Genomic DNA, 23,840 nt, shown 5'->3' on the forward strand with positions numbered 1-23,840 from the left:
GCTCCTGAACACCTGACGCACATGAACACCTGATGCACCACATAGATCTTATTTAAATGAAACTGTTTTAGATATTGATTTGAAATTGCTTCTGTGAGTTAACTTAATATCCACTAATATTATTGATCTGATTCTAACTGCACTGGACCTGAACTAAGCTGATGATGACATCACTGCTTTATAGTTTTGAACTCTTCAAAAATGTATTCACTTTACAATTTACGGTTATTGAACCCAAATGAATAAACAGTGAACTGCTTTCAACTGAATAATTGATTCAACTGAATAAAATGACTGTTTACTATTGTCTTTTTTGAGCTGTTTTACAGCTGAATTAAATTCTGTACCCTAGCCCTAATAACTGTTTAGGAAAACAGGAAAATAACTGTTTGCATCATTGTTTCTGTTATTTTCTATTTATAAAGCTGTTTTGAACCCATCTGTACTGTAAAAAGTGCTATAGAAATAGAGCTGACTTGACTTTTGTGTTTGTGTTGCAAATCATTAAAGGCTTCATTGTTAGTACAATAAAGCAGCATCATGACTAAACATCTCTGAATCGTGACTTTAACATCAAAACCTGATTGTCACTTATAATTACACGGATGTACAATCTTTATAATGAATAAAATAAAATAGTTGTAAACAACAAATTTAAATACGTTTAGTTTGAACATTTACCCTGTCTTAAACCACAGCAAACTCGGAACAAATCCAGGGAGCACTTTATTCAGTTGTGTGTGTGTGTGTGTGTGACATTAAATTCCAAACACTTATGTCTCTAAAACAATAAAATATTTAAAATGTCGTTTATGGTACAGCATAGGAACCCAGTGACTTCAAACATGCCAGACGAGTTGTTCATACATTCCGTTTACATCAGCTGACTGAGTTTCACCAAATGAATGGTAGGGAATGTAGTACCGCGAGTCGCAACGACACAAGCTGATACGAGCGTGCGTGTGTTTATAGAATACATTTCCCACAAGTCTTTGCTTGACAAGCCTTCTGGTCGACGTAATGGCGCTCTTAACGGATGACAAGTGTAATTGTAGTTCTTTACGCGGCTCATGCTGTGTTCTAACAGCGCATACGGACTACGATACCAAGCATTCCAAGCGGCAGTGGTAAACAGAGCTGTCAAACAACATCATCGACGCCATTTCGACAACAGCCTTAAAATGGCAGCAAAATATAGAACGATGATCGCTCCTCACTAAATAAGAAGCGACGCGATCGCGAATTCAAACGCGCTTTAACGGACTTTCGCGCCGAGAAGATGGAAATCAGCACGGCGGTGTTTAACGCGGCGAGAGACGGAAAACTGAAACTCATCCAGAAGTTGCTGAGCAACAAGAGCGCGGAGGAGCTGGAGGCTCTGGCGGAGGAGAAGACGCAGGGCGGCACGCCACTGCTCATCGCGGCGCGCTACGGGCACCTGGAGGTGGTGGAGTACCTGCTGGAGCACTGCCGGGCTGGCGTGGAGATCGGGGGATCTGTTAACTTCGACGGTGAGACGATCGAGGGCGCTCCGCCGCTGTGGGCCGCCTCGGCCGCCGGGCACCTGCCGGTGGTGAAGACTTTACTGGGTCACGGGGCCTCCGTCAACAACACCACCCTCACCAACTCCACCCCGCTGCGGGCCGCCTGCTTCGACGGGCACCTGGAGATCGTACGCTACCTGGTAGAGCACCACGCCGACATGGAGGTGGCGAACCGGCATGGGCACACCTGCCTGATGATCTCCTGCTACAAGGGACACAGAGACATCGCTAAGTTCCTCCTGGAGCGCGGCGCCAACGTCAACCGCAAGAGCGTGAAGGGCAACACGGCTCTGCACGACTGCGCCGAGTCCGGGAGCCTGGAGATCATGAAGATGCTCCTGAAGTGCGAGGCGCGCATGGAACGGGACGGCTATGGTATGACTCCGCTGCTCGCCGCTAGCGTCACCGGACACACCAACATCGTGGAGTATCTGGTGCACCAGCCGCGGCCGAGTAGGGAGGAGCGTGTAGACGCGCTGGAGCTCCTCGGAGCCACTTTCGTGGACAAGAAGCGCGATCTGCTAGGTGCGATGCGCTACTGGCGGAGAGCGATGGAGCTGCGGACGACAGGTGAGAAGGCAGGCGGCTACTTGGCGAAACCGGCTCCAGGGCCACCGGTGCCGGCGTACGAGTGTGCGCGCGAGGTTAGCACGGCAGATGAGCTGGAGGCGCTAATAACCGATCCGGACGAGATGCGCATGCAAGCGCTGCTAATCCGTGAGCGCATCCTCGGGCCGTCGCACCCGGACACCTCATACTACATCCGCTACCGCGGCGCCGTCTACGCCGACTCGGGGAATTTCCAACGCTGCATTAGCCTGTGGAAGTACGCGTTAGACATGCAGCAGAGCAACCTGGACCCGCTTAGCCCGATGACGGCCAGCAGCTTCCTCTCGTTCGCCGAGCTCTTCTCCTTCGTGCTACAGGACCGCGCTAAAGGCACGCTGTGCACCCGCGTCACCTTCCAGGACCTGATGGGCGTGCTAGGGAAGAGCGTGCGCGAGGTGGAGCGCGCCGTAGCGCAGCGCGACAGGCCGCCGGAGGCGCCGCAGTTCACCAAAGCACTGTCCATCATCCTACACCTGCTGTTTCTGCTGGAGAAGCTGGATTGCGCGCCGGAGCAGGAGCACCTCAAGCGGCAGACTGTGTACCGCCTGCTTAAGCTAAACCCGCGCGCGCGGAGCGGCTACACGCCACTGCACATGGCCGTGGACAAGGACACCACGTCAGTGGGGCGCTACCCAGTTGGGCGCTTCCCGTCGCTAGCCGTGGCTAGCCTGCTACTAGAGTGCGGGGCGGACGTCGACTCGCGCGACTGCGAGAACAACACCCCGCTACACGTATCCGCTGCTAACGGCTGCCCTGAGATCATGGCGGCCCTAATCCGAGCCGGCGCTCACTTCGACGCCACCAACGCGCAGCACAAGACGGCGTACGAACTGCTGGACGAGCAGAGCAGCGGACGACACGCACTACACCCGCTAAGCTACGTCACGCTACAGTGCCTAGCCGCGCGAGCCATCGAGAAACATAGACTTCCCTACAAAGGGCTGATCTCAGAGGAGATGGAGGCGTTCATCGAGCTGCACTGACACACACGCTACCACGCACGCGATCCATGCAATAATCCCGGTGTTAGTGCGCAGAGTCAGAGATAGCGCTGGGACGAGCCGCGGACACCAGCCCTGGTCTCTGACTGGTTGCTATTCTATGATTGACAGGGCTTATTGGGTCCGATGCAAATTGAAATGCAAAAGCAAAACGTTTTCTATCAGACTCCATTAATGTCATAACGTGTTCATCTTCCCGTCGGTGATCCTGATTCTGGAGGACTCGGTGCCAAAACTAGCCTTACATCATCATCTTTTCTAACGTGTGATTTTAATGTTTTTATTGAATGACTGCACAGTGTTTTCTTTCATCTGGGGAGTGACTGTAATATATTTAACTCTGCACTTTATCCACCCTTCAGCTGTTTATGAATTGCTGGCGTTACATTGATATCTATGCAGTTTATGAACGGAGGAGCGTTTGGAGTGACAGATCTGGCGTTTAGGGTTTCTCTGCAGGGTTTTGTGGGAAAGCTTCATATTCATCGTAGTCTTATTCTGATTGCCTTTAAGTTTATTTCTTCTCGGTAAGATTTGGAATGGCTGTTTTAATGTCGTTGTAAATGCCTCCCAAATGAAAGCACTTTGAAAATGTTTAACACTTTGTGTAAAACCAGAGACTTCAGAAACTGCAACTGATTTGGTTAATTTAAGATGTTTACTAAGAGACTAAAGGTGTGTGGCGATGCCTGAATAAAACTCAAGTGTCCCATCAAGGGTTTCCTTTTGACAGTCTCATATTTTAATATCCTGCGATGTTTCTGTCTCTGAATATCTCATGTTTCTCAGGTTGGTTTTCATGTTACGCTGATTTACTGTTATTTCTACAGTTAATGGGTCCGATGCAAATTGAAATGCAAAAGCAAAGCGTTTTCTATCGACTCCATTAATGTCATAACATGTTCAGTTTGTGTCATGAAACACGTTAAGTTCACTAAACCAAAAAACTGTCAAGAACATTTTTTTTAGTAGTTTAAGTAGTGTTAGGGTCTTATTTTTTTATTAATACATTAGTCAACATTTAAAGTGGATCAAGAAAGTTAAGCAAAGTTGTCCTTAGACAAGAACGGGTATTGTTCAAAATTCATAACTTTGATGAAAGGTTTTGATCCACTTCAAATGTTGACGACTGTATTTTTAATTAGCTTTGTTTTTTTAGTTTTTGTGTGAATTTGAGTTAAACTTTTAGTAATTTTGTTATGTGCTTATGTCGTTTTATTAGTTTTTTACTAATAGAAGTATTTCATAAATAAAAAATATTGCTAACCGGTATTTAGGTTTTAGATTTTGCTATTCATTTTTACTTATTCTTATTTCAGTTTTAGTGAATTTTATTCATTTCCAGTCAATAATTGTATTGGTTTTTTCAATTTATTGTCAAGGCAAGATCTCACCGTTTTCAACTAATGTTTTATTTCATTATGTTTTAGCTTTATTTAAATTAACCATAATGTTAGATGTTTTTTATTAGTTTTAGTTAACAATAATAACCCTTTATCACTTTAAGAATCGGACCGTTCATCTCTCTGAATCATATCTCAGCAGCTACAGTAAAAGAACAATCGTTTTTTAAAAGTAAATTATAATTGTAGTAAGTACGCATCATGCTATCTGTGCTTTTTAATTTATTCAGATTTCATCACTGCATTACAGGACAAAGCCTTCATTTTCTTAATGCCAAATTGCTCATTTATTCCAAGTTTGAATATTATGTAATATTGATTCTGGGGTGAAACATGAAATTTCTTTCTCAGGCAACGCTTTTAGAGCTGAAACTCCAGCAACAAAGGTTCGTATTGTGTCGTTTTGCTGTTTTTGAGGAGATGTTGTGCTTCTGCCGTTAAAGGCTCGTTTTCTCTCGTCTGATGCTGATAGATTCACATTTACAGTCGTCAACATCTGAAGTGCATCAAAGTTATACATGACTTTTGAACAGTACCCGTTCTTGTCTCACCACAACTTTGATGAACAATTTTTATCCACTTTAAATGTTGACGACTGCATTTTAACCCAGTGTAAATCTATTGTTTCGTCCATTAAAAGTCTCTAACCTTCATGTGCAGAAATATGTGAACGCTGTTGATGGTAATAATGTCTTGTATTTTCTCTCCAGCTGTTGGTGGAAGGCCGGTCATGTTCTCCAGAAACACGATCCGCTGATATAAATAGCCGTGAGTCTCGGGTCTATTTCAGGGTTCCGGTCCCGTAAGCGGATCCGTCAGTCCAGGTCAGTCTTTACACACACACACACACACTCAAACACACACACACACACACACACACACACACACACACACACACACACACACACACACACACACACACACACACACACACTGATGTTAATGACAGGCTTCTGTAGAAGTGTGCCTGTAAACCTGTAACAGAGGATGATCCATCATATCAGCCTGTGTGTGTGTGTGTGTGTGTGTGTGTGTGTGTGTGTGTGTGTGTGTGTGTGTGTGTGTGTGTGTGTGTGTGTGTGTGTGTGTGTGTGTGTGTGTGTGTGTGTGTGTGTTTAAAACCCTTCACAGTGTTATTCTTCTGCATTAAACAACAGAGAGTTTCATTCAACTGTTAAAACTGAAACTGATGTCTGAAAACATGTTTTTACCAAATGGTGAAACTGTTTAAAATATTCTTCTTAAACCCTTGAACATCATTCATGTACATATTCACAGGCTTTATACAGTCATATTACAGTTATTATTACTGTGATTCTGCATCTGATCGCTGATGATTCTCTTCATTCTCCATTGCAGAACGAACTCCGATCCAAACGGATCTTCAGATGAAAGGTTAACATGATCTTCATGCGCTGTAGAAATGAGTTTTACAAGGTGTAAATTAAACAAAGTACTGGAGTTTACACTTAAAAACCTTTTGTTTTTCTACTTCAAATGTTCATGTTAAACTCAATGTTTTACTTATTATTCATGAAATCTGCGTATACATGTAATCTCCAATTAACTACCCATGTGATGTGGTAATCCAGCAGGTTAGTTAATGTTAGTTAAGCTGATTAATTAATGTTAGTTAAGCTGATTAGTTAATGTTAGTTAAACTGATTAGTTAATGTTAGTTAAGCTGATTAGTTAATGTTAGTTAAACTGATTAGTTAATGTTAGTTAAGCTGATTAGTTAATGTTACTTAAACTGATTAGTTAATGTTAGTTAAGCTGATTAGTTAATGTTAGTTAAGCTGGTTAGTTAATGTTAGTTAAGCTAGTTAGTTAATGTTAGTTGAGTGGGTTGGTTAATGTTAGATAAGCGGGTTAGTTAATGTTAGATAAGCGGGTTAGTTAATGTTAGATAAGCGGGTTAGTTAATGTTAGATAAGCGGGTTAGTTAATGTTGGTTAAGTGGGTTAGTTAATGTTAGATAAGCGGGTAAGTTAATTTTAGTTGAGTGGGTTAGTTAATGTTAGTTAAGTGGGTTCGTTAATGTTAGTTGTGTGGGTTAGTTAATGTTAGTTAAGTGGGTTAGTTAATGTTAGACAAGCGGGTTAGTTAATGTTAGTTAAGTGGGTTAGTTAATGTTAGTTAAGCGGGTTAGTTAATGTTAGTTGTGTGGGTTAGTTAAGTGGGTTAGTTAATGTTAGTTAAGTGGGTTAGTTAATGTTAGATAAGCGGGCTAGTTAATGTTAGTTAAGTGGGTTAGTTAATGTTAGATAAGCGGGTTAGTTAAAGCTACACTGTGTAACTTTTTTAGTTTATTCTTAGCTAAAAACACTAAGTTCTTTCAAAAATATATGTGCTCATTAATGTATATTTACTTCGTTCAAGTAATAAAGTATTCTCGTGAGTGTATAATATGCCATTGAAAATACATACGGGTGGGGGGTTCTAATGTCGGTCGCCATGTTGCCCCTCCATCTTGAAAGTACATTAGCCAAAGAGGGACATACGGTTAATTCAAGCTTCACCTTTCACTCATGGACGAGGTCGAACTGGAAGCCATGCTAATCTTGGACTACAGTGGCCACCGTAGGAGTTAAAACGAAATCGGAATTGAGAGGAACAGAAACTAATATTCACTGGATGGTCATATACCTTTTCACCGCTAGATGGGGGTAAAAATCACACAGTGTAGCTTTAATGTTAGTTAAGTGGGTTAGTTAATGTTAGATAAGCGGGTTAGTTAATGTTAGTTAAGTGGGTTAGTTAATGTTAGATAAGCGGGTTAGTTAATGTTAGTTAAGTGGGTTAGTTAATGTTAGGCATTATGGGGTTTGTGTATATTCTGTAGTAAAGCTGCATTAGCCAGTATCTCAGAGTCACTCCAAAAAATATTTAAGCCTAAATTTAAGATTTATGTCTTTAAATTGTATTTAAAATTTCCATGCATTTGGGTTACACGGTTTGAACTTATACTAATAAACTTAATGCATTGCATATTTATCAGTCATGCATAAATGAAACGAGTCTGATTTCTGTAAAAGTACTGATAAACTGAATGGGTTCAGGTTTATAAAACAGGTTTATATATTTATCAATAATAACTCCATTTTGTTTCCATCACATTCATTTGAACTGATTGAATAATGCTTGTTTCAGAGTTAGCCTTTTGTTCATAGTTTTATCTGAATACGTTTGTTTTTACAATGAGTAGATTTATGCTGATTTTAAGCAATATGAATAGATGCATTTTGAAAATATGATTATCAGATGCAAACCATGATTTTTGAGTGCAGAAATCGGACCGTTTTGGATAGCTGTGGAACAAACAATATTCAGTTATTAGAAATGTACGTGTTTGGTCATTGTGGATTTAAAACGCATTCAGTTTAGTACTAACACAGTTTTCATTTATGTATTATATGACTGACACATGCATCACATTTGCATCTGTTAAAACTGTCTAATCCAAATGCATGGAAATGTTTTTTACAGTTGAAATGTATAGATGTTAAACTAGTGACCCTCAGATAGGGTAATAACACAATAGAGCCCATTATGACATCAGACCCCCGCTCGAGTGACGTCACGCGCGCGTCCGCCAGCAGAGGGCGCGCGCCTGCAGGAGCAGCGGGTCTATTGTGTGATTCTGAGGTGAAATAGAGCTTTTGTTATTTGTGTTCATCTCTGGGAAATCATCTCCAATCAAACCCAGTGTAAGAAATCAACTTCTTTATTATTACGATCTGACTTTAGCACCAAGTTACACATTTTTCTAACTTTAAACAATATCGCGTCGATCGTCCACGAGAATAGAACAGAATAGCCTATGTTTTAAACCGTTTTTACTATTACTAAACATTTAGCATACATGTTATAATTCCCTATGTTTAAATATCCGGCTCAATTTGTCACAAAATCATGCTTTTCTAAATCATATTTATGACATGGCATAAAGAAATTATGACATAGCCTAGGCTACTGACTCGAAAAGTCAGTCATGGATAGAGCTTTGTTATTTGTGTTCAATATTTGTGTTCATATCTTAGAAATGATCTCTAAGCTCGAATAGACATTTTTATAACTTTAAACACAATAACGTGTTGTCCACGAGAATAAAACAGAACATGTTTAAAACAGATTTTACTGTTATTTAACATTGAACAGGCTATATGTTATAATTCCCTGTTTAAAAAGCTGGGTCATTTTTGTCAATTTGTCACCAAATCATGCTTTTCTAAATCATAGTTATGGCATGGGCTAATAAATCGAAAAGTCAGTCATGGCATAGAAAGTCTTATTCCAACTTTTAATGTCATCATTAAGATTTGCATGATATTTTTCCTCATGATGTGTTGATTATGAGGTAAAAGCGTTATTATTTTATTCATCATCATCTGAGACGATCCATTGTCTCTGCAGGAGTCCGAGCGCTGAGCGGCCGTGCACGCGCTCTCCGTGACATCACCGCTGTGAGGAGGGCGCGCGAGCACGAGTAGGAGGAGGAGGAAGGTACCGAGGAGGAGAGGCTCGTGCCCGCGAGCATCGATGACATCAACGAGCTGAAGATCCTGCGAGGCTTCTGGGAATAGAGATCCGTGTTTCTGCTGATAACGGAATATGAAGCTCGAGTCTCGATGCGCGTCACCTTCCCGCAGGTAAACGCGCGCTACTGGCGAATGCGTGAGAATAAAGTGTGCGGGATCTGCTGAGTGAGAGATACAGGAGTATACACCGGAACCCCCGGAGGAGCACTGGGTTCGGCTGCTGGTTAGTCTGGGCTCGGGTCAGGGCTGGTACTGTGCGCGTGTGCGCGGAATATTGCTTATTAAAGCGAATATCGTGATGATTCTCTGGTTTGGCTCGTGCGGATCCAGACGCGTTTGCGCCTTTGTTCGGGTTTCGCCTTTCTTCCTCTCTCTCCTGGTCCACATTTGAAACACTGAGGAAAAGCAGCGAATCCCGTGGGAAGGAGGAGGATGGAAGCGAGATCTGTGTTTTCTGGGCGATGATGAGCGATCCTGCGATATTGGCAGATCTATATGAGTGAGATATGAAGGAAAATTACTGAATTTTAAGGAATCCCTGCTAACAAAGCCTGTGCGCGCGCATTGAAATATCACACGATTCTGATTTAAATTATTATCATTGTCTGGTTGATACATAAAATAAATAGCACTGATGATCAAAATATTACCTGCACAAAGAATATAATTTCTACTGTTGTTAAATTGCACTAACTCTGCTCGTGAAGTCAGTTTTAATGAGCTTTTGTAAAAAAATGACTGAATTGAACTCTAAAAAAAAATATTGTTTGTTATTTGTTGTTTGTTATCATTTGCTGAAGCACAGTAATGTGTGGGTGGTTGCCAGGGTGTTGCTAAAGTGTAGTTTTGAGTGTTTTTGTGTTCTAGAGATGATTCTGGTTCTGATCCACAGATCTCACAGGTTTCTCATCATGATCTCAACTGTGTCTCAATGATATAAACCGCTGTTTAAGTTTCATTTATATAGCGCTTTTAACAATATAGATTGTTTATCCACTTGCTGTTCGTCATTTCAAGCAGCGTCAGGTTTTAATATGACTTTATTTTAAATATTTTTAATTTATTCTGTATTGAGAGTGAGAAATAAAATTCTTATGTTTATTTGCATGCACTGAAAATACTATCAAAATCATTGTGGTTCCTAAAGTGTGTAGATGAACAAAATAACTAGTTTTATAGACTTTATCCAGAGGAAATGTGTACAGTGTCTGTTTTTAAATAGATGAATCGCTTTAGAAACACTGAAAGTACTGTTACTTTACTGTACTTACAGTTTTCACATGGTGGACAATAAAACAGGTGAACAAATCCCACAGACACACATCGAATAATTCCTGGACTGTAAGAAACTACCTACAGCACCTTAGCAACACCCTGACAACCACTCAGAGCACCATGGCATTGTGCTGTTTTTTCTAAAGAAAATGGAAAAAGGCTTAATATTGCATATACAATACTGTGATAGATATTGAACGTTGTTTGCAGCTCGGCTTTCTGTTTACTAACAGCTCATTAGAGAGCAGCTGGGCGCACAGAACACATGCATTAGTGCGGTTTAATAACAGTAGAAATGATATTGTTTGTGCTCATATCCCTGTATTAAACCTCAATGATCATCCTTCTGTAATCTCTCATGTCCAGTCAGACGCACTGATAAGAAAATGTTTGTAATTCTCCTGGTCCACCGCTCATGTTTTCATCTTCTGCTGCAACATTTCAGCGGTTTTATGATCCAAACGTATTTTACTTTATTTTAATGCTCAGATGTGCAGGCGGTGTTTAATCTTTCTAAGATGCTGTGTGTCTGGTGTGTGTGTGTGTGTGTGTGTGTGTGTGTGTGAAGGCTCTTGTGAAGATTTAAGTAGGTTACAGCTCTCGCCTGCGGTGGTTAGTATCTCTCAGGCTGATAACACAACCTGACTGTTCTGCTAACATGTTCTGTGCTTAAGCTGTGAGACAGGTGAGTGGTGAGACAGGATAATGTTGAGACAGGTTAATGGTGAGACAGGTGAGTGGTGAGACAGGTTAATGGTGAGACAGGTTAATGGTGAGACGGGATAATGGTGAGACAGGTGAGTGGTGAGACAGGTTAATGGTGAGACAGGTGAGTGGTGAGACAGGTTAATGCTGAGACATGTTAATGGTGAGAAGGGATAATGGTGAGACAGGTGAGTGGTGAGACAGGTTAATGGTGAGACAGGCGAGAGGTGAGACAGGATAATGGTGAGACATGTTAATGGTGAGACAGGTGAGTGGTGAGACAGGTTAATGGTGAGACAGGTGAGTGGTGAGACAGGTTAATGGTGAGACAGGTTAATGGTGAGACGGGATAATGATGAGACAGGTGAGTGGTGAGACAGGTTAATGGTGAGACAGGCGAGAGGTGAGACAGGATAATGGTGAGACAGGTGAGTGGTGAGACAGGTTAATGGTGAGACATGTTAATGGTGAGACAGGATAATGGTGAGACAGGTGAGTGGTGAGACAGGCGAGAGGTGAGACAGGATAATGGTGAGAGAGGTGAGTGGTGAGACAGGTTAATGGTGAGACATGTTAATGGTGAGACGGGATAATGGTGAGACAGGTGAGTGGTGAGACAGGATAATGGTGAGACAGGCGAGAGGTGAGACAGGATAATGGTGAGACAGGCGAGAGGTGAGACAGGATAATGGTGAGAGAGGTGAGTGGTGAGACATGATAATGGTGAGACATGTTAATGGTGAGACAGGTGAGTGGTGAGACAGGTTAATGGTGAGACAGGTTAATGGTGAGACAGGTGAGTGGTGAGACAGGTTAATGGTGAGACAGGTTAATGGTGAGATGGGATAATGGTGAGACAGGTGAGTGGTGAGACAGGTTAATGGTGAGACAGGTGAGTGGTGAGACAGGTTAATGGTGAGACATGTTAATGGTGAGACGGGATAATGGTGAGACAGGTGAGTGGTGAGACAGGTTAATGGTGAGACATGTTAATGGTGAGACAGGTTAATGGTGAGACATGTTAATGGTGAGACAGGTTAATGGTGAGACATGTTAATGGTGAGACGGGATAATGGTGAGACAGGTGAGTGGTGAGACAGGATAATGGTGAGACAGGTGAGTGGTGAGACAGGTTAATGGTGAGACATGTTAATGGTGAGGCAGAATAACGGTGAGACAGGTGAGTGGTGAGACAGGTTAATGGTGAGACATGTTAATGGTGAGACAGGTTAATAGTGAGACATGTTAATGGTGAAACAGGTTAATGGTGAGACATGTTAATGGTGAGACGGGATAATGGTGAGACATGTTAATGGTGAGACGGGATAATGGTGAGACAGGTGAGTGGTGAGACAGGATAATGGTGAGACATGTTAATGGTGAGACGGGATAATGGTGAGACAGGTGAGTGGTGAGACAGGATAATTGTGAGACAGGTGAGTGGTGAGACAGGTTAATGGTGAGACATGTTAATGGTGAGGCAGAATAACGGTGAGACAAGTGAATGTTGAGGCATGTTACAAGGGTATTTTCGTAAACGAAAACTGAAACTAAGACTAAAACTATTGGTCAAAAAACATTTTCGTAAACTGAAATAAAATGAAAAATTCATAATAAACTAAACTAAAACTAAACGAAACTAACAACAGTTACTGAAAAACTAACTGAAATAAAATAATAATTAGCAAAAATAAATAATAGTTTTCGTTATTAAGCTCTTTACTCTGGCGGAAAATCTGACCTGTGGCTGATACTGCGCTTCATACGCGTGAAGTTTCTGAGGCGATTAACCGCTGTCCTGCTGTGACGCATGAAGACCGTAACGTAGAACACATGGCTAGTGCTGAGCGCTGTTCATAAAGGATGCATCTGTTGCAGTGGAATGGGAAATAACACAAGGTAATAAGAGGCAAGTAGGACTTCTTTTAACTTGAGCGCAGCATTTTTAGAATGCCGTTTCATTTGCGAGACGCGGGTGCGACAGCAAAACAAGTTCGTCAAGCACAAAAAAACTTTAATGTTGTAGGCTACTATGTTTGAGATGTCATGTTTGCATGAAGATTGACAGGCTGAAAGGTGCTGTTATTATCTTTGTTTTTATAAAACATTTACTGCTAATAATATCCACGTGGAGACATTTCCCCGCAATGTATGGAATACCAGGACACACACACACACACACACACTCTGGTGCACTATCTTTGTGGGGACTCTTCATAGACGTAATGGTTTTTATACTGCACAAATTATTCTGTCTTCTTACACTAACCTGACCCCTAAACCTACCCATCACACAACTTTCTGCATTTTTACATTTACAAAAAAACTAATTTTGTATGATTTATAGCCTTGTGTACCTCAATGTGGGTCTCCACAGTGACACGAGTCCCCATGAGTCTGTGTGTATTCAGGTTTAAGTCCCCACCAGGATAGAAAAACATGTACACACTCACACACTGCATAGATACTTCATATTTAATCACAAGGGCTTCACAGCAGGTTGTGTTGGCTGTAGTCAGATTAATTGAGCTGGGGTTTTTTACTTTCTATGTACCAGTGGTCACTCTGCCATATTTACAGCTGAAAAAAAGTAAACTAGGCACGTTTAACAAGATTTCATCTTTAATATGAATTAGTTTGTCGGAATTTTTCATATTTTTTTCTTGTATACTTTTAAGTTCCATTTATTTGGTGCTTTGTTCAATCTCAAACCATTATTTTATTTTTACTATTAAGATGTCTTCTCAAGAGTTAACTGTAATCTGGGCAAACATTAAACTTTGCTGAAATTAAGCGTCTCGCTTTGGTCTACACTGCAAGTGTTCTGTTTGCTCTGCTAAACTATAATTACTAAAACTGAAACTAAATAAAATAAAAACTAAATAGAAATGTGTTTGCAAAATAAAAACTAAACTAAAACTAACAAAACCATTAATAAAACTAACTAAAACTAAACTGAAATTTAAAGGAAATTTGAAAACGATATTAAAATAAAAACTAATTTAAAAAAGCAAAACTATAATAACCTTGACAGGTTAATGGTGAGTCAGGAGTGGTGAGACAGGATAATGGTGAAACAGGTCAGTGGTGAGACAGGTCAGTGGTGAGACAGGTGAGTGTTGAGACAGGTCAGCAGTGAGACAGGATAATGGTGAGACAGGTGAGTGGTGAGACAGAATAATGGTGAGACAGGTGAGTGGTGAGACAGGTCAGTGGTGAGACAGGTGAGTGTTGAGACAGGTCAGCAGTGAGACAGGATAATGGTGAGACAGGTGAGTGGTGAGACAGAATAATGGTGAGACAGGTGAGTGGTGAGACAGGTCAGCAGTGAGACAGGATAATGGTGAGACAGGTGTGTGTTGAGACAGGCCAGCAGTGAGACAGCTGTATGGTGAGACAGGTCAGCAGTGAGACAGGATAATGGTGAGACAGGTGTGTGTTGAGACAGGCCAGCAGTGAGACAGCTGTATGGTGAGACAGGTCAGCAGTGAGACAGGATAATGGTGAGACAGGTGAGTGTTGAGACAGAAGTGAGACAGCTGTGTGGTGAGACAGGTCAGCAGTGAGACAGGATAATGGTGAGACAGGTCAGAAGTGAGACAGCTGTGTGGTGAGACAGGTCAGCAGTGAGACAGGATAATGTTGAGACAGGTGAGTGTTGAGACAGGTCAGCAGTGAGACAGGTGAGTGTGGAGACAGGTCAGCAGTGAGACAGGTGAGTGGTGAGACAGGATAATGTTGAGACACGTGAGTGTTGAGACAGGTCAGCAGTGAGACAGGTGAGTGGTGAGACAGGATCATGGTGAGATAGGTCAGCAGTGATACAGGTCAGTGTTGAGACAGGTGAGTGTTGAGACATGTGAGTGGTGAGACAGGTTAATGATGAGATGGGTCAGCAGTGAGATAGGTGAGTGTTGAGACATGTGAGTGGTGAGACAGGTTAATGATGAGATGGGTCAGCAGTGAGACAGGTGAGTGGTGAGACAGGGTAATGGTGAGACAGGTGAGTGGTGAGACAGGTGAGTGGTGAGACAGGATAATGTTGAGACACGTGAGTGTTGAGACAGGTCAGCAGTGAGACAGTTGAGTGGTGAGACAGGATCATGGTGAGATAGGTGAGTGTTGAAACAGGATAATGGTGAGATAGGTGAGTGTTGAAACAGGTCAGCAGTGAGACAGGTGAGTGATGAGACAGGTCAGCAGTGAGACAGGTGAGTGGTGAGACAGGATAATGGTGAGACAGGTCAGCAGTGATACAGGTCAGTGTTGAGACAGGTGAGTGTTGAGACATGTGAGTGGTGAGACAGGTTAATGATGAGATGGGTCAGCAGTGAGACAGGTGAGTGTTGAGACATGTGAGTGGTGAGACAGGTTAATGATGAGATGGGTCAGCAGTGAGACAGGTGAGTGGTGAGACAGGGTAATGGTGAGACAGGTGAGTGGTGAGACAGGTGAGTGGTGAGACAGGTGAGTGGTGAGACAGGTCAGTGGTGAGACAGGTGAGTGGTGAGACATGTCAGCAGTGAGACAGGATAATGGTGAGACAGAATAATGTTGAGACAGGTCAGCAGTGAGACAGGTGAATGTTGAGGCGGGTCAGCAGTGAGACAGGTGAGTGGTGAGACAGGTTAATGGTGAGACAGGTGAGTGTTGAGACGGGTCAGCAGTGAGACAGGTGAGTGGTGAGACAGGTTAATGGTGAGACAGGTCAGAAGTGAGACAGGTGAGTGGTGAGACAGGTTAATGGTGAGACAGAATAATGGTGAGACAGGTTAGTGGTGAGACAGGTCAGCAGTGAGACAGATGAATGTTGAGACAGGTTAATGGTGTGAGACAGGTGAGTGGTGAGACAGGTCAGTGGTGAGACAGGTGAGTGTTGAGATGGGTCAGCAGTGAGACAGGTTAATGATGAGACAGGTTAACGGTGTGAGACAGGTGAGCGGTGGGACAGGTCAGTGGTGAGACAGGTGAGTGCGGCTCAGTTGCATCTCTGATGCGGCTCAGGTGCGGCTTTGATATGGCTCAGGTGTGTCTGGACTGGTGTGAGACAGGTGAGTGGTGAGATGGGTCAGTGGTGAGACAGGTGAGTGTTGAGATGGGTCAGCAGTTAGACAGGTTAATGATGAGACAGATTAATGGTGTGAGACAGGTGAGCGGTGAGACAGGTCAGTGGTGAGACAGGTGAGTGCGTCTCAGTTGCGGCTCTGATGCGGCTCAGGTGTGTCTGGACTGGTGTGAGACAGGTGAGTGGTGAGACAGGTCAGTGGTGAGACAGGTGAGTGCGGCTCATGTGCGGCTCAGTTGCGGCTCTAATACGGCTCAGGTGTGTCTGGACTGGTGTGACTGACAGCAGTGAGAGATTGTAGGGAGAGATGTGGAGAAGATGGCCGACTCTGCTGTGGACAGAGACACACTCGAGTGCTGAGCGAGTTCTTCCAGACACACACTTCTGAATGCGTTTGGGAATACAGGCAAGAATCGCTCAGCATCCGAGAGCTAATGCTAATGGGAGCGGCTCAGGTTTCTCTGCTGGACAGGGAATTGGGTTTTTGCTGTTTTTTACTGTTTCTTGCTGGATCTTGCTGTAACCTTGAGAGCATCTCACGCACTAGATTTATGATCGCTTTATGATCGTATCGGCACATGTAAACGCACTCTCTCGCTTATTAAGCTTTTGGTCGCCAGAGGAAATTGGCAATAGTAGATGAACTAAGGAAATAAACTGGCTGTGAATGTTTATAAACTGTGTTGGGCTGATTCTCAAGAGATGCTCACACTTTACACACACTTATCCTGAAGCTTTCTTCCTCAGTCTCCCCCTGACTGTAGATGATGATGGTGATGATGATGGTGATGATGATGGTGATGATGATGGTGATGATGGTGATGATGAAGGTGATGATGGTAATGATGGTGGTGATGGTGATGATGATGATGATGATGGTGATGATGATGATGATGATGATGGTGATGATGATGGTGATGGTGATGATGATGGTGATGATGGTGATGATGGTGATGGTGATGGTGATGATGATGATGGTGATGATGATGGTGATGGTGATGATGGTGATAATGATGGTGATGATGATGGTGATGATGGTGATGGTGATGATGGTGATGATGATGATGATGGTGATAATGATGGTGATGATGATGATGGTGATGGTGATGATGATGGTGATGATGGTGATGATGATGATGATGGTGATGATGATGGTGATGATGGTGATGATGATGGTGATGATGGTAATGATGGTGGTGATGGTGATGATGGTGATGATGATGATGATGATGATGGTGATGGTGATGATGATGGTGATGATGGTGATGATGATGGTGATGATGATGATGGTGATGATGATGGTGATGGTGATGATGGTGATAATGATGGTGATGATGATGGTGATGATGGTGATGGTGATGATGATGATGGTGATGATGATGATGGTGATAATGGTGATGATGGTGATGATGATGATGGTGAGGGTGATGATGATGGTGATGATGATGTGATGATGGTGGTGATGATGGTGATGATGGTGATGACGGTGATGACGATGATGGTGATGATGGTGATGTTGATGATGATGGTGATGATGGTGATGATGATGATGGTGAGGGTGATGATGATGGTGATGATGATGTGATGATGGTGGTGATGATGGTGATGATGGTGATGACGGTGATGACGATGATGATGGTGATGTTGATGATGATGGTGATGATGATGGTGATGATGGTGATGTTGATGATGATGGTGATGATGATGGTGATGATGATGATGACGGTGATGATGGTGATGATGGTGATGATGATGATGATGATGGTGATGATGATGGTGATGATGGTGGTGATGATGGTGATGATGATGATGGTGATGACGGTGATGACGATGATGGTGATGATGGTGGTGATGATGGTGATGATGGTGATGATGATGATGATGGTGATGTTGATGATGATGGTGATGATGATGGTGATGATGATGATGATGGTGATGATGGTGATGATGGTGATGATGATGATGGTGATGATGATGGTGATGATGGTGGTGATGATGGTGATGATGATGATGGTGATGACGGTGATGACGATGATGGTGATGATGGTGATGATGGTGGTGATGATGGTGATGATGGTGATGATGGTGATGATGATGATGATGATGATGATGGTGATGACGGTGATGACGATGATGGTGATGATGGTGATGATGATGATAATGATGGTGATGATGATGGTGATGATGATGATGGTGATGACGGTGATGACGATGATGGTGATGATGGTGATGATGATGGTGATGATGATGGTGATGATGATGATGATGACTATTCAATTCAATTCAATTCAAATTTATTTGTATAGCACTTTTCACAATACACATTGTCTCAAAGCAGCTTTACAGAAAGTGCAGTTCGGAAATGTACATAGAAAAATACAGTTAGTTAATCAAGTAGTAATTTATGGCATAACATATCGCCGGCTTTGAGTCGTCTCTTCACAGGCGTCGAGTCGTCTCTTCACAGGCGTTGGGTCATCTGAAGTCTCCGTGAGAGGCTGGATACAAACTGGAGCTGAGGATTTTGTGGGTAGTTTTTTGGACCAATAAGTAGTACCTCCGTTTTATCTGAATTTAGTAGCAGGAAATTACACGTCATCCAGCATTTTATATCATTTAGACACTCTGTCAATTTAGATAAGTTAGTGTTTTCATCTGGTCGTGATGACATATATAATTGAGTGTCATCAGCATAACAGTGGAAATTAATTCCATGTTTTCTTATAATATTACCAAGTGGCAGCATGTATATTGAGAATAGCAGAGGGCCTGACACCGATCCTTGCGGCACTCCATAGTCTACTGACGTTATCTTTGATTTTCCCCATTTAAACAGACAAAATGGTAACGGTCTGATAAGTACGATCTAAACCAGCTTAATGCCTGTCCCTGAACACCAGTGTAGTTTTGTAGTCGATCCAGGAGTATTTTATGATCTATAGTGTCGAGCGCAGCACTAAGATCGAGTAGAACTAGTATTGAGATACAGCCTTGGTCAGAAGCTAAAAGTAAATCATTTGTAATTTTAACTAGCGCAGTTTCTGTGCTATGATGCGGTCTGAATCCTGACTGGAATTTTTCATAGATATCATTTTCTTGCAAGAAAGAGCACAATTGAGCGGCCACAACTTTTTCTAGTATTTTAGATATAAATGGAAGATTTGAAAAGGGTCTGTAATTTGCTAGGTTATTTGGATCTAATTGCGGTTTCTTAATGAGAGGTTTTATTACTGCCAGTTTGAATATTCTTGGAACATGACCTAAAGATAAAGATGAGTTAATAATATTAAGAAGAGGCTCTTCATAAAATCATTACTACTATATTGTAATGGAATATTTTGCTCTGGTGATGTTTGTTTATTTGTTAGTCTAGCCACGGTGTTGAATAAAAACCTTGGATTATTTTGGTTATTTTCTATTAGTTTGCGGAGATGCTCAGCCCTGGCTGCTTTTAGAGCCTTTTTATAACGTGACATACTGTCTTTCCACACGATTCTAAAGACCTCTAAATTAGTTTGTTTCCATTTACGCTCTAAGTTACGAGTTTCTCTCTTGATAGCATGCGTAGCACTGTTGTACCAAGGTGCTTTAGTTTTCTCTCTAACCTTTTTTAATCTAATTGGTGCAACAATATCTAGTGTGCTAGAGAAAATGGTGCTCAAACTGCTAGTCATTTCCTCTAGTTCATCTGTTTGTTTGGGTTCACTGCGCAGCTGAGATAGATCAGGTAAGCTATTTGAGAATCTATCTATAGTGGTTGGAACGATTGTTCTGCCTGGTCTATAACGTGGCGCAACATGACAAATTTCAGCAGTACGTATTATACAAGTTACCATGTGATGATCAGTGAGATCGTCACTTTGCGGTATAATATTTATATCAGTTGGATTGGTTCCATATGATATAATTAAGTCTAGCGTATGATTTAGACGATGAGTGGGACCACTGACGTTTTGCGTGACCCCAAAGGAGTTTAAAGGTTGTATCAGTGATTTCAGGCCCAAAAATAAATGTCTAATCTTTCCTAACGATCCGCTAGCTGCCCGCCCCATAAGCATGCCGTCCAAAAACCGCGTCTCTGTAGGCAGCCTAGGCTCTGAGATCTGCACACAAAAACAAATGGGTACAACCACCACTCAAAACCAAAATAAACAGTGTTCCAACCAATCACTGACAGGGGCGGGTGTTGTGAGGTTTTGCGCTCGTGCACGGCTGGACGCGAAATCGGAGCAACACCCGCCCCTGTTAAAGGGTTAGAGAGAACGCGTGCCGAGGCGGGATTATAAGCGCATCACTCACAGCCGAGTGTGTGTTATATTCCTGAACAAACTCTCGTTTGATTGACTGGTCTTGATGAGTGCTGGTTTCAGATGTGACTCTATCTTTCCTGTAGATCCGTTGAGTTTGACTCTGAATCATGTTTACCAGTGTCCATATGCCGCTGTGCTGACCTCTGACCTTGGCAGATCGAGTAGGTGAATGGACGAGAGCAGATGTCCTGTCGCTCTGTTCCTCATTTGCTCTTTAATATTGATCTCTTAGCCTTGAAATTAACAGGCTTCATTCACAAGAGAAGGAAACATCAATCGATGGAGTCAATAACGTGTCACTCGCCCGATGATCCGCGTGAGAGAGAGAGAGAGATGTGTGTGTGTGTGTGTGTGTGTGTGAGAGAGAGAGAGATGTGTGTGTGTGTGTGTGTGTGTGTGTGTGTGTGTGTGTGTGTGTGTGTGTGTGTGTGTGTGTGTGAGAGAGAGAGAGAGAGAGAGATGTGTGTGTGTGTGTGTGTGTGTGTGAGAGAGAGAGAGAGATGTGTGTGTGTGTGTGTGTGTGTGTGTGAGAGAGAGAGAGAGATGTGTGTGTGTGTGTGTGTGTGTGAGAGAGAGAGAGATGTGTGTGTGTGTGAGTGTGTGTGTGTGTGAGAGAGAGAGAGAGATGTGTGTGTGTGTGTGTGTGTGTGTGTGTGTGTGTGTGTGTGAGAGAGAGAGAGAGATGTGTGTGTGTGTGTGTGTGTGTGTGAGAGAGAGAGAGAGATGTGTGTGTGTGTGTGTGTGTGTGTGTGTGTGAGAGAGAGAGAGAGATGTGTGTGTGTGTGTGTGTGTGTGTGTGTGTGAGAGAGAGAGAGAAAGAGAGAGATCTGTGTGTGTGTGTGTGTGTGTGTGTCTGTGTGTGTCTGTGTGTGTGTGTGTGTGTGTGTGTGTGTGTGAGAGAGAGAGAGAGATGTGTGTGTGTGTGTGTGTGTGTGTGTGTGTGTGTGTGTGTGTGTGTGAGAGAGAGAGAGAGAAAGAGAGAGATCTGTGTGTGTCTGTGTGTGTGTGTGTGTGTGTGTGTGTGTCTGTATGTGTGTGTGTGTGTGTGTGTGTGTGTGTGTGTGTGTGTGTGTGTGTGTGCTCGTTGTACCACGGTGTTGGACTATTTTTTTAATCTTCTTTAAGCGCAAAGGAGCAACTGTATCTAAAGTGCTGGAAAATAGAGAGTTAAAAGTTTCTGTCGCAATATCGAGTTCTGCTAAGCTATCTGGGATGCTGAGATGATGACACTGATTATTATTAATAAAGCGATATTTAGTGGCAGAAGTGATAGGTCTAACATACTTGTAACACGGAGTCGGCTTTGCAGCCTTGGCTAAATGTAATTTACATGAGACTAGATAATGATCTGAGATGTCGTCGCTCTGCTGCAGAATTTCAACAGCATCAACATTGATTCCATGTGATAATATTAGATCTAGAGTATGATTACGACAATGAGTAGGTCCTGACACGTGTTGTCTAACTCCAATAGAGTTAAGAATGTCTTTAAATGCCAATCCCATTGCATCTTTTCCATTATCTACATGTACATTAAAATCACCAACAATTAGGACTTTATCTGCAGTCAATACTAATTCTGATAGAAAGTCAGCAAATTCTTTGATAAAATCTTTATGGTGCCCTGGTGGCCTGTATACAGTTGCCAGCAGAATTCTCAAACGTGATTTATCGTTTACATTATATATTTTTACATTTAGCACCAACACTTCAAAAGAAGTATATTTAAAACTAGATTTTTTAGTGGTTTTGAAAATATTACTATAAATTACAGCAACACTTCCCACTTTGCCTTTCAGGCGAGGTTCATGTTTATAACAGTAATCATGGGGGGTGGACTCATTTAAAGTAATGTAATCGTCTGGTTTTAGCCAGGTTTCTGTCATACACAGCGTATCTAGGTTATAATCTGAAATCATATCATTAACTATGAGCGCTTTTGAAGTAAGGGATCGAATATTCAGCAACCCAAGCTTTATCGTTTGCTCATCTGTATTATATCAGTTTTTTATTTGTTGAATATCAATTACATTTTTAACCTTAGATCGATTTGGACGTTTTTTGTATTTCCAAATTCGGGGAACAGACACAGTCTCTATATGATGATATCTAGGTGAAAGAGCCTCTATGTGATGGGATTTATCTGACCTTGGTGACGCGAGGCCGCTAGCAGACGCTTGGTTTAGCCAGTTTGTCTGCTTCCTGACCTGAGCCCCAGATTGTCATGTTTTGTCTCTAAGACTATGAGCCAAATTACTAGAGAGAAGAGCAGCACCATCCCAGGAGGGATGAATACCATCTCTTTTCAACAGGTCAGGTTTGCCCCAAAAACTTGTCCAATTGTCTATGAATTCTATATTATTTTGCAGACACCACTTAGACAGCCAGCCATTGAGTGATGACAATCTGCTAACTATCTCATCACTCCTTCGAACAGGAAGGGGGCCAGAGCAAATTACAGTGCCTGACATCGTACTTGCGAGTTCTAACACCTCTTTAATATTAATTTTGGTGATCTCCGACTGGCGGAGTCGAACATCATTAGTGCCGACGTGAATAACAATCTTAGAGAATTTACGATTAGCATTAGCCAGCACTTTTAAATTTGCTTTGATGTCAGGCGCTCTGGCTCCCGGCAAACATGTGACTATGTTGGCTGGTGTCCCTATTTTCACGTTCCGTGTAATAGAATCGCCAATTACCAGGGCACAATCAACAGAATTCTCAGTGGGTGTTTCACTGAGTGGGGCAAATCGATTTGTTGTGGTAATCGGAACGGAAGAGTGGTTTTTTGATCCGCGACTAGAGCGATCCCTCACTGTCACCCATCTGCCTGGCTGCACAGGCAATAATTCAGCCGGAACCGAATCATGCAAAGAGTTCACTATGCTAGGCGCATCCAAAGTAGAATCTAAAGCAGTGTTTCCCCTAGAATTTTTTCCAGCAGCGGTGCTGTTACGTGCCCGAGGTTGTTACTAAGTGGTGGGGTCCGGGGGCATGCACCCTGGAAGAGTTTTTTTTTTTTTTAAAACCCTTAAACCATGACTTCTGGCAAGTTTTGTGGATAGAAATGGACATTTTAAGAAAAACAAATATGACATACCATCAACTGATTCAAGGCATGATTATTGCAGCACGTACCTTGAACTGCAGTCACAAACAGAAACCTTAATTTTATAATTTTAGACAGGATTATTCATGTTTTTCTTTTGTGTTCATTTTCAGCTTGGTAGAAATTGTTTAGGGGAAAAATGAAACAGCACAACCCAGAAAAAGATTATTTACAATTTATTGAAAATTTTATGTTAATGGGAAAGGCCACACCCAATCTGTGAGCACTTAATTTTTCTGGCCTTTTCATAGAAGATCTCTAAGGCTCTTTGGTAA

General features: G+C 42.4%; 2 protein-coding genes across 2 annotated transcripts in view; both read left to right on the forward strand.

Moving 5' to 3' along the window:
• Positions 1 to 1,104: 1,104 nt before the first annotated feature.
• LOC143748482 (protein fem-1 homolog A) lies at positions 1,105 to 3,870 on the forward strand. Its single transcript, XM_077240526.1, has one exon. It carries the CDS (start codon positions 1,280 to 1,282, stop codon positions 3,134 to 3,136), a length of 1,857 nt encoding a protein of 618 aa, XP_077096641.1. The 5' UTR covers positions 1,105 to 1,279; the 3' UTR covers positions 3,137 to 3,870.
• Positions 3,871 to 4,532: 662 nt separating this feature from the next.
• Positions 4,533 to 23,840, forward strand: part of LOC143748480 (receptor-type tyrosine-protein phosphatase S-like) — a 153,498-nt gene continuing 134,190 nt past the window's right edge. Inside the window, exons 1-4 of the mRNA XM_077240525.1 lie at positions 4,533 to 4,943; positions 5,268 to 5,381; positions 5,917 to 5,952; positions 8,974 to 9,209. The gene's annotated coding sequence lies outside the window, so the exon portion shown is untranslated. The remainder of the gene's footprint in view (positions 4,944 to 5,267; positions 5,382 to 5,916; positions 5,953 to 8,973; positions 9,210 to 23,840) is intronic.

The sequence above is a fragment of the Siphateles boraxobius genome, unplaced genomic scaffold (assembly GCF_051911475.1).
Source record: "Siphateles boraxobius isolate OS27281-9 unplaced genomic scaffold, OSU_SipBor_1 238, whole genome shotgun sequence".
In the NCBI taxonomy this organism is placed as follows: Eukaryota; Metazoa; Chordata; class Actinopteri; order Cypriniformes; family Leuciscidae; genus Siphateles; species Siphateles boraxobius.